General features: G+C 42.9%; 1 protein-coding gene across 6 annotated transcripts in view; it reads right to left on the bottom strand.

The window, feature by feature from the left end:
• The window catches only part of FEZ2 (fasciculation and elongation protein zeta 2), a 69,810-nt gene extending 53,843 nt beyond the window's left edge, over positions 1 to 15,967 (bottom strand). For 3 of the 6 annotated variants that reach the window (XR_007718659.1, XM_050753385.1, XM_050753384.1), the window contains exons 1-4: positions 15,640 to 15,932; positions 10,025 to 10,133; positions 2,499 to 2,615; positions 448 to 589 (exon numbers count right to left, since the gene is read on the bottom strand). Coding sequence is in view for 5 of the 6 variants with exons in the window: in XM_050753385.1 (XP_050609342.1) it covers positions 448 to 589; positions 2,499 to 2,615; positions 10,025 to 10,133; positions 15,640 to 15,917 (646 nt within the window). In the remaining variant the exon portion in view is untranslated. Of the gene's footprint in view, positions 1 to 447; positions 590 to 2,498; positions 2,616 to 10,024; positions 10,134 to 15,639 lie in introns of all 6 variants that reach the window. The other 3 variants (XM_050753382.1, XM_050753383.1, XM_050753386.1) reach the window with 1 other exon arrangement.
• Positions 15,968 to 17,690: the final 1,723 nt, after the last annotated feature.

Raw genomic sequence — 17,690 nt, 5'->3', positions numbered from 1 at the left:
GCTGTCCTTATAAAAGGAAATTTGGGGCCGGGCATGGTGGCTCATGCCTGTAATGGCAGCACTTTGGAAGGCTGAGGCAGGTGGATCATGAGGTCAGGAGTTCGAGACCAGCCTGGCCAACATGGCAAAACTCCATCTCTACTAAAAATATAAAAATTAGCCGGGCGTGTTAGGTAGGCACCTGTAATCCTAGCTACTAGAGAGGCTGACACAGGAGAATTGCTTGAACCCAGGAAGCAGAGGTTACAGTGAGCCAAGATCACGCCACTTCATTCCAGCTTGGGCCAAAAAGTGAAACCGCATCTCAACAACAACAACAAAAAAGTAAATCTGGACACAGACACAAACAGAAGGAGGATTAAATCAAAGCTTTCTGGAGATGATCATACTATACATTTGATATAGACAAAAAGCACAGAAATCATTGATTTAAGCAGGCTCCCTTACTCTCTTCATAACTGCTGGTACTAGACCTCTTAAGAGTTTGAATTTCCTGGGAAAGCATTGAAAGCCGATCTGACTGTGTAGGGGTTTCATCATCTTCTGGGTCCGGTGATTCCTGCATCATTTCTTCAATTTCTTCAATAACCTTCGAAAACATACATACCACTGTTAATCAAATAAACAAAAGGAAAATGATCTAGCTGGAACACGGTGCTCACCTAAGGCACCCAGAGCAGAAATGCACTGAATTCTCCATTAACCAATGATGTTCAGGTATGGATGCTCTGAACAATCAAAATTTTGATTGTAGGAGTGAACGTGGTTTATCAAGAAAAAATTACAATATACTAAACACAAACCTAAATAGAGTTGGATTTACTATGTCCATCATGGTTCAGAAGGCCCTAACATGTCTTGCAAAGTCTAGGAAATCGTGCTACAAACACATAATAATTTACTTCAGACACGCCAGAACCAGATCATAATCGTTAGAAGAAAGCAAATAACAGAAAATTTACCGTAGACATACAAGTGCTCAATTTAAACGTATCTCATCAAAAATTCTGACATAAAATTTAGAAAATACAATAGTACAAAAAAAGTATATATAAATGGGAAATGACCTCCACCACAGCAAAATATTCTTTCAACAGCAGAAAAATAATTTTATATATTAATTCAATGAAAAATAAAGGGATTTTTTGAATTACTTAAAAAGTAGAAGTCCAAAGAGAAAAATGCTGTGAAAAGCAGAAAAACTTCAGAAACACAATCTGCCTTGAAACAATGATCTACTGTCTAGTACAGTGCTGCTCAAATCTTATGACAGTATCTTGCCCTGTTCCAGATTCTAAAAGTTGAGAAGGATATAGAACTCAGCGAAAATGTAAAGGAAAGCCAGTTAGAAAAAAGGAGATAAAGTTACAAAAAAAAAAAAAAATTAAATACAATTAAATGAAAGAGTAAGACATCATGAGCATATTTACCATGCTTCATGAATTAAAAGTTTAACAGGTAACATTTCCACCAAGGAAAAATAAAGGCAAATCTGAAGGAGATGGGATTATGTTAATTAATTAAGAGTCTCCAAAACAGGCAATATAATATGGCACAATGAGCCACTCAAGGATCCTACAGAATCTGTTATTCTAGCTCTGAAAAACAGGGAGAGTTTATGGTATTAGGCAGGTCAGTGAGGGGACAATGAATTCTCAAGGTCGTGTCTATCCCTAGATTACCCTCTACCTCAAAACAACCCTCCAACCTACTATTACCTTGCTTTTTTAAGCACCACATTCTTTCCAGGCCTAGAACAATTCAACCACAAATGTGACTACGGAGGATCCAAATAACACAATTTTAATGTAAATTTTTAATGTACTCCTCCCAAGCTTGCCATAATGTATCTCCTTACTGACCTTGTCTTTCCAGCCTAAAAATAGAGTGTGGTAGAATTCACAGTCCAAGTAGCCATGGAACATTTTATTTCAGGAAGAAGTTCTGGCATCACATTTCAACAATACAACAGAGGTGGGAAGAGTATTCAGAAAATGAGAATGCTGATTCGACTGGTTTTAAGTGAATACGGGGTTGACCTTACTAGCACATTCCACGGGAATAATGCTCACTTCTTTCTGGGGCACACAGTATGTTACTTTAATACATGCGAATGCTTTTTACCCAGGGTTTCGAAGATACTAAACAATTTCTACACAGATACTTGACAGTTTGTCCATGTTTGGGTAAATCTAAAGGAACAAGGAAATTCACAATATTTTTCTGGTTTGGGGTTAAGCAATAACCTTTCCTTGGTACCTTGCTATACTCTTCAACAAGGCCTATGTTGGAAATCTTCCCAACTCACATAATCCCTTCTGCTTCAGGTCACAAATACTTATTTTTCTCTGTGGAAGAGTTAACTACTAAGCCTGTATAACCAGAAAAAAAATAGGAAAGATAAGTAAACCAACAGCCATCATTTACTGTCATAAGAAGCAGCCATTTTTCAGCTCTAGAGTCTCCTTTCCTTGCGTTGCTGAGGATCTCCTCTATACCTGGTCTGCCGTGAAGAGGGGCTCATCACTAACACAGGAGACGATGATTGAGTGCATATCCAGCTGTTCTCTCAGCTCTTCATCATCTGACGTATCAAAGAGCAAACTGTCACTTACCTAAAAACAAAAATACCCACCATTAAAAGCAGGACATCCTGATCAAAACAAAGTTAACAGCTCTGAGTAAAAGAGGCTGCAGAGAAAAGCAACTACTGAGAGCTTTCCCTCGAGAGGGAGAAATTATTACAATCACTCTGTACCAGGCAATGAGTACATATTCATCTTGAACAGAAATGAGAAGAATGTAGAATAAATATGAAATCGCTAGGACGCTGCATAAGGCTGCTATAAAAGCTGACAGATATGCAGAAAAAATACGGTATTCGTTAGCAAGTCATAGGGAATTCACAGTGAATAGAAGGGAGAATATGGGTAGGTTTAGCAATAAACAGTAAGACTGGTAGACGTTAACATTCTAAAGAAAACATAAAAGTTAGTTACTTCAAACTAACTTCTAATATTTGAGTAAAAGATGATCAACTCCCTGAAAGGAAGGATCTGTCCATGAGCGTCACACTTAGCCCTTCCAATTGCACATTTCTTCTTAACAAAAACTAATAACCCTAGGCTCCAAGAACATCTTTAAACCTAACTGAGCTGGTGATTCACCACTCACCTCCTCACCATCTTCCACCCTGCTCTGTGCTCCAGGAGGTAAGGAGGACATCAAAGGATGCCCTTGCTATCTGGCTTCCAGGTGGGTTCAACCCTACTGGCAGACACTGGGAGACAGGAGGGTGGGATGGTGAGGGCTGGGCATGTATTCTGCTGTCTTCCTCCCTGTCAGACTGTCATTTGTTGACTATGGCTCTTCACCAAAGCCATAGCTCTCATTAGCAGACTTCTCCAACACAGCCCATCTCAACAGTTTCTGGTAATCTCTCCCCCTCCTTACCTCTTCATGTCCAGGACAGCTAAAGTACCAGTTTCTGTTGCCAGCCTGGGGGACTGCACCACATCTAGTTAGTTTCCCTTAACTCTGCCCACACCAATATAAACAGCCCCCTTAATAATGACTTAGAGTTTAGTACCAGTACTGATTGTAAAAACTTGGCCTGAAAACACTCAGTAGATTAAAATGAACAAGTGAACATCTGTCTATCATCTACCTATCTGTTACAACATGACCATTCAGGTGCTGAATGGAACTGAACTTAGAACTCTATTCCTCAGGAAGGATTAGCACACACTGAGTTTCCAAAGAATAAATGGGCAACAAGGATTACATTAGAAGCCACCATGTCATTCTATTACATAGTGTATAACTAAAATGATAAACTTTTACCTGGCAAAATTATTTACCCATGCAAAGGATATATATCTAAAGCCGAGGACACAATGGAGTGGATGTAGGTCCCTAGTGCTTCCCTAGTTCTTCATAACATGAGCATCTGGAGTCTGCAGGTGAACACAGCCTACAGAGTAAGAAACCTACAGGTGAGAAGGGCCAAGGGAAGAAGCACTGGCATGTCGACTTTCCAACATTAGACTGGGAGAAGAGCCCCATCAACACTGCAGGGTCCACCTACAATCCTACAGTGCAACTCCAGGCTCCTGCACAGTAACGGCATCCCTTCTCATTTTATTTCTTATTGCACCATCAGCCTAGCAAAAGCCTGGCCATGGCCTTCAACACACAGCATCATGAACTCAGAACACTATGTGGAAAAAAGAAGAATCTAAAATCTTCCAGGGAAGAAGAAAAAAAAAAAAAAGTACATCACATTAAAAGGATCAGGAATGAAAATGTCATGTGACTTCTCAATAGCAACAATAGATGCTAGAAAATAATCAATGTAACTTCCATATTTGGAGAAATTGCATCCTAGAATCCTATATCCAGCTAAAACAAGTAGGCAGGGGCTTAGGATAAAGACATTTTCAGACATACAAGTTCTGAAAAAACTTACCTCTCATGTGCCCTTTCTCAAAAAGCTACCAGAAGGAAAATGAAAAAGAAAAAAGACATGTGGTCTAATAACAAGTGACAAAGAGAATTCTCATCATGATAGTAAAGTGAAAATCCCAGAATGACGACTGTAAAGCTAAACTAGAGAGTAACACTCAGATTAGAATTGTTACTGCAGAGAGCATGGAGAAGAGGGAGACGTGGGTGGGGAGGGAGAGCAGAAGGACTAGATAGATTACCTGGTGCAGTCCATTTACCAAAATGAGTTCTATGGCTCTACTGAGGCTGCATTGGTCCCCTAATTATACACTAAATAAACCACAAAAAGGCAGTTAGTATCCTAAGAAAAAACCTAAGTAGAAAAAGAGAAAATTTAAATATATCAAAATGGGTCAACTGCACATTAAAAAAGTAAATATAAATGATGAAGATTAATTCAACCCCAGATGTTGATGTAATTACATTGGGAAGATGGGGAAAGGGAAGTTTTTGGGAGGGTATGGTGTCAGGGGTTGGCAAAGGACAGTAAGAAAGCTACACCTTCACTCTCTGGGTAGAAAATAAAGAAATAAAGTCTAAAATTGAGAAAATAATACCAAGTAAAATGGCATGAGCATGTTATCTGCTAGAAGAAATAGGTGATATTTAAAGCGGTCACCTCCGGTAAGGAGAAATCAAGGACGAGGTAAGTGGAGCAGAGACTGCCTTTTCATTTAAGTCCTACAGTTCTAATTTACTCTTTAAACTATGACAGCTGTTCCTTTAACAATTTAGTGTTTAAAAGAAGGAGCAAGATCAAGAGACTAGGCTCTTGATGAGAGGGGATGTATGATTTCAATGTCGTAGAAGATGAAAACGTGGTACACTGTTATCACAAAGGCGTGTCGATATCATGGAGTAGACCTACCGATTAGCTTCATCGATCCTTACGCTGCAAACACTTCACACCCCCTTCCCAATCACTCTTCCTATGTTTCAGCTTGAGGACCATGATTTTGTTTTCTTTTTCCCCTTCTGGCTTATAAATACTAAAAGTTTTAATTTTAAAATTAATCCAGGGTGGGCACAGTGGCTCATGTCTGTAATCCCAGCACTTCCGGAGGCTGAGGCGGGTGGATTGCTTGAGCTCAGGAGTTTGAGAACAGCCTGGGCAACATGGTGAAATCCCATCTCTACAAAAAATTAGCTGGGCATGATGGCACATGCCTGTACTCCCAGTTATTCAGGAGGCTGAGGTGGGAGGATCACTTAAGCCCAGGAGGTGGAGGCTGCAGTGAGCCAAGATGGCACCACTGCACTCCAGCCTGGACAACAGAGCCAGACCATGTCTCAAAAGAAAAAAAAAATTACTCCTAAGGAAGCCCAGGTTGCCATGGCTCACACCTGTAATCCCAACACTTTGGGATGCCACGGTGGGAGGATCTCTTGAAGTCAGGAAATCAAGACCACCCTGAGCAACACAGTAAGACCTTGTACAGAAATATACAGAAATATTTTTTCTTAAAATTAGCCAGGCATGGCAGTGCTCCTGTGTAGTCCTAGCTACTCAGGAAGCCGGAGCGGAAAGATCGCTTAAGCCCAGGAGTTGGAGGCTACACTGAGCTATGATGGCGCCACTGTACTCCAGCCTGGGGGACAGAGGGAGACACCCTCTCAATCTATCAATCAATCAATCAATCAAATTGCTTCTATGGAAGATGTTATTATCTTTTTCTTATTTCTACTCTTAAAGGTATAAAGATGTGTACAAAAGTCCCTGTCCTGAAAGAAATGTATGTGGAAGGAGAAATACAGCACAGAAGATGTTCTTAAGCTGAAATGAATGAGAAGCATTCTATCATATAAGCATATTCAAGAATGGCACTAGATTTAGAATAGGTTTATGGCCAAAACACATGAGTAATAACAGTAAACTATTATAATAAATTTCCATGACAACAGAAATGATCCCAGATCATCTTTCCAGAGAGAGAGCCAACTCCATTCCCCACAGAGATGGCATATGCTAAGAGCTGGAATACCTTTCAGGCTTTGCAAACTAGCCCTGGCTGTCCTGGGTATCATTATTCACTCTGCCATTCGGCATAAATGTGCCTTCTCTTTGCCAAGCATTCCCATCACTCCTTCCAATGCCAGGGTTAGATACAGACCTGGTGGTACTGTTTCCCTGTATAAAACTGAAGATACATCAAATGGAAAAAATGTGCCCACGTAAGAATGTGAAAGATACCAGTTGCCTTACTCTAAAAAAGACCTATCAAATTTAGAAGTGTGCCATCTTAATCTTCAATCAAAGAAAAATTTTAAACTGCAATCTAGCAAACTAGTTTTTCTGAATGTTTTTCTCACTTTAAGGCAAAAAAAATTCCTCTTTTGTCAAAAAAAAATTTCTATAGACTTTGTTTTATAAGTAAAATAATCTAAAGAATGCTTTCAAAAGGTAAATTTTACTTAGCTTAATCATGGCACGAATAGAGCACCAGGTGGCAATGGCAAATACAGTAACTTTGCCAGGTTAAAAAAAAAAAAAAGGTTAAATTATATGCTGTGTAATAGAATGACGTGGTGGCTTCTTACATAGTCCTTGTTGCCCATTTGTTTTTCAGAAACTCAGTGTGTGCTAATCCTCCCTGAGAAACAGAGCTCTAATTTCAATTCTTATTCATCACTGGAATAGTCATGTCACAACAGAGAGATGATAGGTGAATGATCACGTGTTCACTTTCATCTGCTGAGTTTTTCCAGATAAGGCTGTTTTTGGTATTTTTTTTGGGGGACAGAGTCTCGCTCTGTCACCCAGGCTAGAGTGCAGTGGTGCAATCTCAGCGCACTGCAACTTCTGCCTCACAGGTTCAGGCAATTCTCCTGCCTCAGCCTCCCAAGTATCTGGGATTACAGGCATGTGCCACCACACCCAGTTAATTTTGTATTTTTAATAGAGACAGGGTTTCACCGTGTTGGTAAGGCTGGTCTCAAACTCCTGACCTCAGGTGATCCACCCACCTCGGCCTCCCAAAGTGCTAGGATTACAGGCATGAGCCAACACACCCGGCCAGTAAAGCTTTTTAATGTCAGTACTAGCATTAAACTCTACATCATTACTAATCACTACCTTGGCTGTATCATTACCCTGGCATTGAAAATAACATTCAAAAGGCAGCAAAAGGGAGCGACTTATACAAGATATACAGCAGTCCCTCAGTATCCATGGGAAATTGGTTCCAGGATACCCTAATACCAAAATCTGCAGATGCTCAAGTCCCTTATATAAAATGGGGTAGTATTTGCATATAACCTATGCACATCCTCCTGTAAGCTTTAAATTATATATAAATTACTTACAATACCTAATACAAGGTAAATGGTTTATAGTTGTTATATTGTATTGGTTTTTTATTTTTATTATTTTTTATTGTTGTTATTTTACTGTGGGGTTTTTTTTTCAAGTTTTTGAATCCACAGTTGGCTAAAGCGCAGATGTGAAACCAGAGGACACAGTGCGCCCACTGTACATTTAGTCAATGAAATTGGATAAATGTGTCTCATTCATGCTGCTAATGGGCCTGTCTTTGAAACTATGAATGAAAACTCTTCTATGCTATTTTTAATATGTCAAAAAAGTAGTACCCATGGACTGGTTTCGGTGCATTCTGCATTATTTTAAATAATATAGAAAATATTTTTTTACAACCTTTCTATCATGATCTCTGGCCCTACAGTTTCACCAATAAGGCTACTCACTTATTCACTCAATAAACAGGTATCTTCATATTTACTATGTGCCAGGAACAGTATAGTTACTATAACGACAAATATAAATGCCTGCCGGGAAGTCACAATCTAGTGACACACCCAGAAACATATGATTAACAAGAGAAGGCAGTGGTCATTTTAGAGACAGGGACAAAGTGCTCTGGGGACTAGCACCCATGAGACAACAAGGCTAAACCCCGTGGCACAGATAATAAGTCCTTTCCAAGTTCACAGCCCCACAAGTGCCATCAGTTCCCACAGAGCGGAGTGTGTTCTCCTTCCGTGCTGGGATTTAGGCCATGGCTAAATGACCATCTGTCAGAGATGCTGGAGGTGGGGATTTCCCCCAAGTGAGAGGCTGGATTAAGTGTCCTTTAAAGCCCCTTCCAACTCTAACATTGTATAATTCCATGAGATCAGCGAAGGCTAAAACAGTAATAGGAAGCTTCAGAGAGGAAGGGAAACTTGAACTAAGCCCAAAATGATAGTCAGGACCTAAGTAAACATAAGACAGAGCAAAAGATCCCTCATTTTGTTCCTTTTCATTAAATGTATGCCAGGTCAGTCTGCAAAGCCTAATGGGATTAATGATTGGCACAGTCAGGAAGATTTCCATCGCTACTGAATACTGGGAAATATAGCCAGAATTCTACATTTTACTAGAAAATAATAACAGTAGGCTTCTCTGATTACATATATAAGAAAATCCTTTTAACAAAACATTAACAATACTATTTAAAATACTGACAGGCCTACTGCACTACACTCCCAATAATCACATAATTACACTTAATGAAATACAGAGCACGCAAGATCTGGCATGAGTTTACATTATTATTTGATAAGGAACTTAAACAGCCTGAAATTTAGATAACTTGACTATGTTTCTCGACAGCTTAAACAAAGTTAACACTGTGATTTTGCATTTCAAGTAATTCTCTGCCCTTTTCTGCCCCCAACCTGTCCTATCACTTGTGCTCACACTTCTTAGTCAAGGCATCTTTACTTTATAATACCAGGACATACACAGGAGCCCTCAAGAAAGATAAGTTAGCCAAGACCATATTTAAAAAGCCAAGAACTAAAATATCTTTTAAAGGTTCTCCAGTATTCACAGGAATGCATAGTCTCCCGACAACATATCATGTCTAGCAGGTCACTACACTCATTCAAAAGTTAACTCCATGTTGAGATTCCAATACCCTCAGTATATTAAACCAAAGGCTAGCATTTTTACTGAGTGTTTCAGTGCATCAAAATTGTACTGAGTGTTTCAGTGCATCATCACTGCCAGGCGCAGTGGCTCACGCCTATAATCCCAGAACTTTGGGAGGCCAAGGTGAATTACCTGAGGTCAGGAGTTCAAGACCAGCCTGGCCAACATGGCAAAACCTTATCTCTACTGAAAATGCAAAAATTAGCCGGGCGTGGTGGTGCATGCCTGTAATCTCAGCTACTCAGGAGTTTGAGGTGGGAGAATTGCTTGAACCCGGGAGGCAGAGGTTGCAGTGAGCCACTGCACTCCAGTGTGGGCAACAGAGTGAGACTCCATCTCAAAAAAAAAAAAATTGCGATAGAAATTTAGCTACACATACAAAAGTGAGTGTGCTGGAGAAGAACTGGAGGAATGTGCCAGCGAGGTAACGGCCCTAGAGCCAAGACAGCAAGACAGAGCCACCCCAACTGCCATAAGTTCAGAAATGAGAGGCAGGTCAATGAATCTGAGTTAAGCAGAAATGCTGCTGTTTTAGTTGTATTCCCAGCATGAGTTATTCAAACTCTGTTGGTTCAATTCCTAACTTACCCCTTTTTCTGAGAGGTTCAGAGTAAGCAAGTGCAAGGTCCTAGTATGCGACGACTTCCAGTCTACAGGCATCACATTCCCATAATTATCTGTCAGGGCATTCCAAATCCTTAAAAAGAAGAAAGCTACAATCAATGAAAATTAACATTCTGTACGTCTTTCTTAAACAAATATTCAGTGAAATATGATCACCAAAATGTCAAAGGAGAAAAACAGAAAGCACATTGTTTCTCAGAAAAACATCAACAAAGTAGAGTCTCCTAAACAAAAACTAGGTGAAAAATCACAAAACTGGGCTGACAAGAAGTCCTAAGGGAAGGTGAAGGCGTACAGAAAACTCCCAATAGGCAACAGGCAACACTTCCATTGTATCAGGTGCCAGGCGCTGTTCTAAGCAATTTACATGTATTAACTCATGTAATCTTCAAAAACAACATTAGAAGGGGGAACCATTATTATCCTCATTTTACAGATGAAAAAACTGAAACACAGGGAGGTAAGAAATGTTTCCAGGGTCACATGAGTAATAAATACAACTGTGCATTACACTTCTTTTTCTTCTGTAACTTCAAACACACAGACCATTTCAAAAAGTGAAAAATCTCTCTCAAACAAAAGGTTTGTTATCTTTTCTGGAGAAAGAATTCACTCTCAATGTGAGAACAGGATTTAATATCTAATTCGTAATAAAGAAGCTAAGCACTAAGGCAGATACGATGAAAAGGAGAAGGAGAGGGAGTTCACAATAAAATGCACACAGGCTCTATCCAATGCAGTTACCTGACCTTATTATCCAACAGCATTACAGGGAGGCAAGAGGGTAAAATGGAAAGGGCATTTGACTGAGACTAGGGAAACAAACGCTTGTCTCCATCCTTCTTCAAACAACGGGTTATTGGCCAAGCCCCTTAACCTCCCTAGGTATCCTCTGCCCTTCTATAAATGAGAGACCTGGACAAGAAGCAGACACTCCTTCCAGCTCCATTACTCTAAGCATTAATTCAAAAGAGCTGTATTGAAGAGAGTCCCAAACCACACCAGATAAGAACACCTAACTCAAATTTCATGACCAAAATTCAGGTTTCAATACTAAAGTAATAATCGGCACAATAAAACATGATGTTTTAAGAAAAATTAAAGTTCAGAGATGCAATTGACTTGAAATCTAATTGGGATAAGTAAAGTCAAACACTAAGCAGATGAGCTACTTACTAGCTAGAGGTATACACAAAGATGTCACGTAGAAAAAACACCCTAAAATGTATATTAGGTATCTAATTGTGAATTCTTTCCAAGTGCGTAGACACTAAGATACAAAAACAATCCTGGTTGGGACATAAACATAAGAATGAAATTTTTTTTAAGTTCCGGGATACATTGCAGGACGCCATGGTGATTTGCTGCACCTATCAACCCGTCACCTAGGTATTAAGCCCAAGAATGAAAATGTTAAAATACAGACATAACATAGTTAACAAATAGGGATTGGGCGCTAAAAAGCAGCAGCAATAGGACTGCAACTGCTAAAAGCATAACATCCCAAACGATGTTTGGCTTTAAAATGCACATTAGGGACAGGCCTGGTAGCTCATGTCTGTAATCCCAGCACTTTGGGAAGCCAAAGTGGGAGGACTGCTTGAAGCCAGGAGTTCAAGACCAGCCTGGGCAGCAAAAGGGAGACCCATAGCTCTACAAAAAAAAAAAAAATTGAATTGGCCAGGCCCATGGCATGTGCCCGCAGTCCCAGCTACTTTTGTAGGGTAAGGCAGGAGGACTGCTTAAGCCCAGGAGTTCAAGGCTACAGTGAGCTATGATGGCACCACTGTACTCCAGCCTGGGTGACAGAGCAAGATCCTGTCTCTAAAAATATATAAATAAAAAATAAAATTAGCCTCAATAAAAATGTGAACCCAAAAAGCTCTAGAGAACTAACTCATTTACCCAGCAAATCTCCCATATGCATGGTCCATTCCTATTCTCCTCTCTGTTGGAATCATATCCCCTCTAATGCCAATGAAGTAGAATTAGAGGCAATGTCTGCAGACTGCTAAACTTGCTGGGTTTCTGGCTCATACCCTCCTGGGTAAGAAATTTTCAAACACTGAATAACTGACTGTATAGTCCATTTTCATGCAGATGATAAAGACATACCCCAGACTGGGAAGAAAAAGAGGTTTAACTGGACTTACAGTTCCACATGGCTGGGGAGGCCTGAGAATCATGGCGGCAGCAAGGGAAAATGAGGAAGGAGCAAAAGCTGAAACCCCTGATAAGCCCATCAGATCTTGTAAGACGTATTCACTATCACGAGAATAGCACAGGGAAGACCAGTCCCCATGATTCAATTACCTCCCCCTGGATCCCTCCCACAACACGTGGCAATTCTGGGAGCTACAATTCAAGTTGAGATTTGGGCAGGGACACAGCCAAACCGTATCACTGACTATAGAACTAATCCTGGTCAGGAACTTGAGTAGAATACACAAGCAGGTGAAGACAATCCAGAATTTGAGGCATTTGCTTTGTCTGCTTATTCGCTCCTTCTCAAACGAGGCTATAAGAAAAAGGCAAATGGGAAGGAATACTTCACTTAGAAGCACCTGTCGGTGACTTTGCTCTTCCAAGAAAATGAAAGCCAATTAACAGTCTCCACCAAGGTCAAAACAATGGTAGCTGGAAGGACACAGAGGCAACTCTAGTGAAAGATTTCTAGAATTCTGCAGTCAAGACATATGAACTGCCTTCATCTTTATCATAAAGCATTACAACCAGTTTTAAACAATGGTCAGGAGAGCTCTTTTGCAAGGAGGTCAAAGTCCTACCAACATTGAATCCTGCAGAATACTCTTACAAGTAAAACCTCAGTAGATAATACAATCCATACTTAACCAAAACAAAAGCTGAGGCTCAGAGAAGTTAAATAAAGTGCCAGGGGTCAGGGACGGTTTTGGGGTGATTCAACCACATTACATTTATGGTGCACTTTATTTACATTATTATATTGTCATATATAATGAAATAATTATACAACTCACCATAATGTAGAATCAGTGGGAGCCCTGAGCTTGTTTTCCTGCAACTAGATGGTCCTATCTGGGGCTGAGGGGAGACAGTGACAGATCATCAGGCATTAGATTCTCATAAGGTATCTGCAAACTAGATCCCTCACCTGCGCAGTTCTAAATCCTATTAGATCCTACCTAATGCTGCGGCTGATCTGACAGGAGGTGGCTCAGGTGGTAATACAAGCAATGGGGAGGAGCTGGAAATACAGACGAAGCTTTGCTCACTCACTCAACCACTCACTGTTGTGTGGCCCAGTTCCAGTACTGGTCTGTGGACCAGGGTTTGGGGACCCCCTGACCTAAAGCACAGCAATATCTGAGTAAAACAATTATCAATTCTATCTAGTGAAAAGGGAGCTGGAACAGACTATCAAGCAATGCTGAGTATGTTTCTGTAATATAAAAGGGACAATGCCAGTGATGACCAGCTCCCAACTCCTGAAAAAAAACAGATTTCTTATGCATTCCCAAGTCAAGAGACATGAATTACCACCAACATACCATCTACTAAATACCATTAACAAGAGCAACAACATATTTTTAAGCAAAGGCTAAAATAACCTACTTTCCTGACAGTCTAAGTGAAATAAAGACTTGTAATGATCTACATACAATCCTCTAATTGATTTAAGTCAGCTACTCTTGATAAACCCAAATACATAATAAACCTACACTAATTTTTAAATCCAGAATGTGTCCCGGGTTTAGTGATTCAGAGTATCTAAATCTACATATACATAAAATTATCTTCTCTTTGGAAACAGGCTTCCAAAAATGTCATCTTTTGCTACTGACTGCATGCACGTGTGTATAAAATCCAATTATAAATTTTTCCCTTCTCCACACCTGGGCAGAACACTGTACAACGGAACCAATAAAAGGAGATAGTCTCCAAACACAGGTGGGTCTGCGCCGCTGCTCAGCCATGTTTACAGGCCCCACTCCCAAAGCTGTCTTTTCAAGCTTCCTACCTTACTCCTGATAAATCTGTTTGTTTCACAGAAGAAAGGAGACAATCAGGCTGGAAACTCCTTTCCATGCCTGTAACTCCTGCCCTGTCTTTCAAAACTTCTTCCCTAACCTCTAAGAGTCTCTCCATCCCATTAATGCTCTGAAAATCCATTCCTTCTCATGTCCTCATTTTTGAGACAAAGTCTCGCTCTGTCACCCAGGCTAGAGTGCAGCTGTGCAATGACGGCTCACTGCAACCTTCGCCCCCGGAACTCAAGTAATCCCCCCACCTTAGCCTCCTGAGCAGCTGGGTCCGTGGGACCACAGGCATGCGCCACTGGACTCCACTAATTTTTTAAATTTTCTTGTAAAGACCAGGTTTCCCTATATTGCCCAGTCTGGTCTCGAAATGTTGGAAGCAAGCCATCCTCTCACCACAGCCTCCCAAAGTGCTGGGATCACAGGTGTGAGTCACCGCACCCAATCTTATTCCACTCATTTTACCTTCAGCCTCTCCAGAGGCTCCTTTCCCCCCATATACACAACATGCTCAAGTCCCCTCACTCTCACCATTCCTATTTACCAACTTTTGGGGGTAAAACCATGGTACCTAATTACAACTCTTAACCAAATTATAATTGCGGCTCAGGGAGGTTTAAAAAGTGCCCTCAGGAACTCTGCGCCTCCCCTCCCCCAGCTTTTACAAATCCCCATGAACCTCCTATCATTGCACTTAGGTGATTCTGTAATTATTAATATTACTTGTGTATGCCTTGGTCTCCCCACCAGCCCATGAGATCGTTACCGTCAGTAAACAGGGCCCTTCGTTTTCGTCTCTGTGGCGGCTCGCACTCTACCAGGGCTCTCGGATGGGTCCCACAGATTCCTGTGCCCTAAATGCTGCCTCGCTCGTTGGTACTTATGCACAGGCAATATACTCCACCTTGAACGTTAGACTTTTTTCCACCTGCCAGGCACACTCCCACTCATCAGTCAGATTTCGTTTGCACATTTCTCTATAGTCTTTCCTGACTCTCCCCCAGACATACGCTTTTAAGTCTCCCACATTTGGTACATATAACCATTGCAGCACTAATTACATCCATACAAATATTTGTTTACACATCTATCTCCCATCCTACGTCGTGTCCTAACTTGGGAGGGACAATGTCCAGTCGTTTTGGTGTTCCCTGTGCGAAGCGGCGCCTGGCACTCAGCAGGTGCTTAATAAATGCGACTTGAGTGAATGAATGGCGACACACGTGCCCCAGGAAGTGCCGTCTCAAACTATGGCTCTGCATTGGCGATTCCCCTCTAAAGCAAACGAGGGTTTGGTTTGCAGGAAGGAGGGCGGGAGGCACCGAGGCGGAGGTTTTCAGGGCGCTTGGCGGGCGGGGGGCAGGGGATTTAAATCGCTGGGCGAGCAGAGGCCGACGGCCCGAGGAGGGAGGCGAGAGGGCAGGGAGGCGAGAGGGCGGGGACTCCCGCGTCCATGGAGGCGGAAGGAGAGCGCTGGGAGGAGCTGCGGCCGGAGGGCCAGCGGGTCGGGCGAGGGGCAGGGGAGGCTCCCGCCCGCTCCCGGCCGGGGCCCGCACTCACTCGTCCCCCTGCAGGAGGCTGCGCTCCGTGATGGGCCGCACGGCCGCCCTCGGGGGCTCGGCGCCCGGATCCGAGGGGCGGAAGCACAGGCTCAGCTTCTCCTCCAAGCTGCAGGCCAGGGCCGGGAAACCGTCGGCGCCCCCGCCCGCCCCGGCCCCGGCCCCGGCCCCCGCCCCCGCCCCGGCCTCGGGGCTCGCGTTACAGTTCTCCTGGTCCAGGAGGCTCCGGGCCGGCTCCTGGAACTCATAGAAATCCTGCCAGTCCCCGTCCGCCGCCATCGCCGCCCGGAGCAGTCGCGCGCCCCGCCCCGGCCGGCCCAGCCCGGCCCCGCCCCTGCCCGGAGCCCCGCCCCCGCCCGCTACCCGGCGGACAGATCCCAGGCTGTCCCATCCCTGGGTCTCCGCGTTGCCCGAGTCTTCATGGAGTACAACCCGGTGCTCCTAGAAAGCCAAGACCTTAACTGCCTTGAGTCACTTCCTATATTCTCTATCATTTAGGAATAACTTCCCTCTTAGCTTCCCTTATTAGAAACCTGGCCTAAATGTGGCTAAAATAAAGGACTTCTTTAAACTTGCGACCTAATATCAGATTACGCCCCGAAAGTTGTTTTCCCCAAGGTAATCTGCTCCTTTCCTAACTTGTCAACCAGAATAACAGCCAGAGTCACTGGGAAATGTTTAAGTGGTACCGAAATTCATTCCTCAAATTTTGGATCTCACGTGCTAAGCACCTGCTAGATCCTGCAGAACATACAAAGATAAATAATTATGCCAGTTAACATTTGCAAAGCACTTAGAACAATGCCTAGTAGTAGATACCCTATATGTATGTTATAACTAATACATGGGTGCCGCATGCACAGGGCTTACAATGTCGGAGTGATAAGAGTAATAAGAAATTATTTAGACCTCATAAAAAGGAAGTGTGGGGCCGGGCGCGGTGGCTCAAGCCTGTAATCCCAGCACTTTGGGAGGCCGAGACGGGCGGATCACGAGGTCAGGAGATCGAGACCGTCCTGGCTAACACGGTGAAACCCTGTCTCTACTAAAAAATACAAAAAACTAGCCGGGGGAGGTGGTGGGCGCCTGTAGTCCCAGCTACTCGGGAGGCTGAGGCAGGAGAATGGCGTGAACCCGGGAGGCGGAGCTTGCAGTGAGCTGAGATCAGGCCACTGCACTCCAGCCAGGGCCACAGAGCGAGACTCTGTCTCAAAAAAAAAAAAAAAAAAAAAAAGTTAGTGTGATTGGGCAGTTCAGTTTTGCAAGATGAAAGAGTTATGGAGATGGATGGTGGTGATGGTTCCACGACAGTGGTAATGTGCTGAATGCCACTGCCACTTACAAATGGTTAAGATGGTAATTTTGTGTGTATTTTACTACAATACAAAAAAATCGGAGGAGGCCGGGCGCGGCGGCTCACGCCTATAATCCCAGCATTTTGGCAGGCCGAGGTTGACGGATAGCTTGAGGTCAGGAGTTCGAGACCAGCCTGGCCAAAATGGTGAAACCCTACCTCTACTAAAAATACAAAATCTAGACAAACATGTTGGCACACGCCTATAATCCCAGCTACTCGGGAGGCTGAGGCAGGAGAATCCCTTGAACCTGGGAGGCAGAGGTTGCAGTGAGCCAAGATTGCACCACTGTACTCCAGCCTGGGCAGCAGAGCTAGGCTCAGTCAAAAAAAGTATTTTTAAAGGGAGGAAAAAGTAAATATCATAAGGAAGTATGAATGTGTAGAGGCAACGAATGCTCAGTAGTTGAGAAGAGTGACATCTCTGGACTGGCATGATCAAATACTTCACTTAGAAGGTGGAGCTGGGCCGGGCGCGGTGGCTCAAGCCTGTAATCCCAGCACTTTGCGAGGCCAAGACGGGCGGATCACAAGGTCAGGAGATCGAGACCATCCTGGCTAACACAGTGAAACCCCGTCTTTACTAAAAAATACAAAAAACTAGCCGGGCGAGGTGGTGGGCGCCTGTAGTCCCAGCTACTCGGGAGGCTTAGGCAGGAGAATGGCGTATACCCGGGAGGCGGAGCTTGCAGTGAGCT

Source organism: Macaca thibetana, chromosome 13 (assembly GCF_024542745.1).
Source record: "Macaca thibetana thibetana isolate TM-01 chromosome 13, ASM2454274v1, whole genome shotgun sequence".
In the NCBI taxonomy this organism is placed as follows: Eukaryota; Metazoa; Chordata; class Mammalia; order Primates; family Cercopithecidae; genus Macaca; species Macaca thibetana.
The sequence above is the reverse complement of the archived record's forward strand: the minus strand, read 5'-3'. Positions and strand labels throughout refer to the sequence as shown.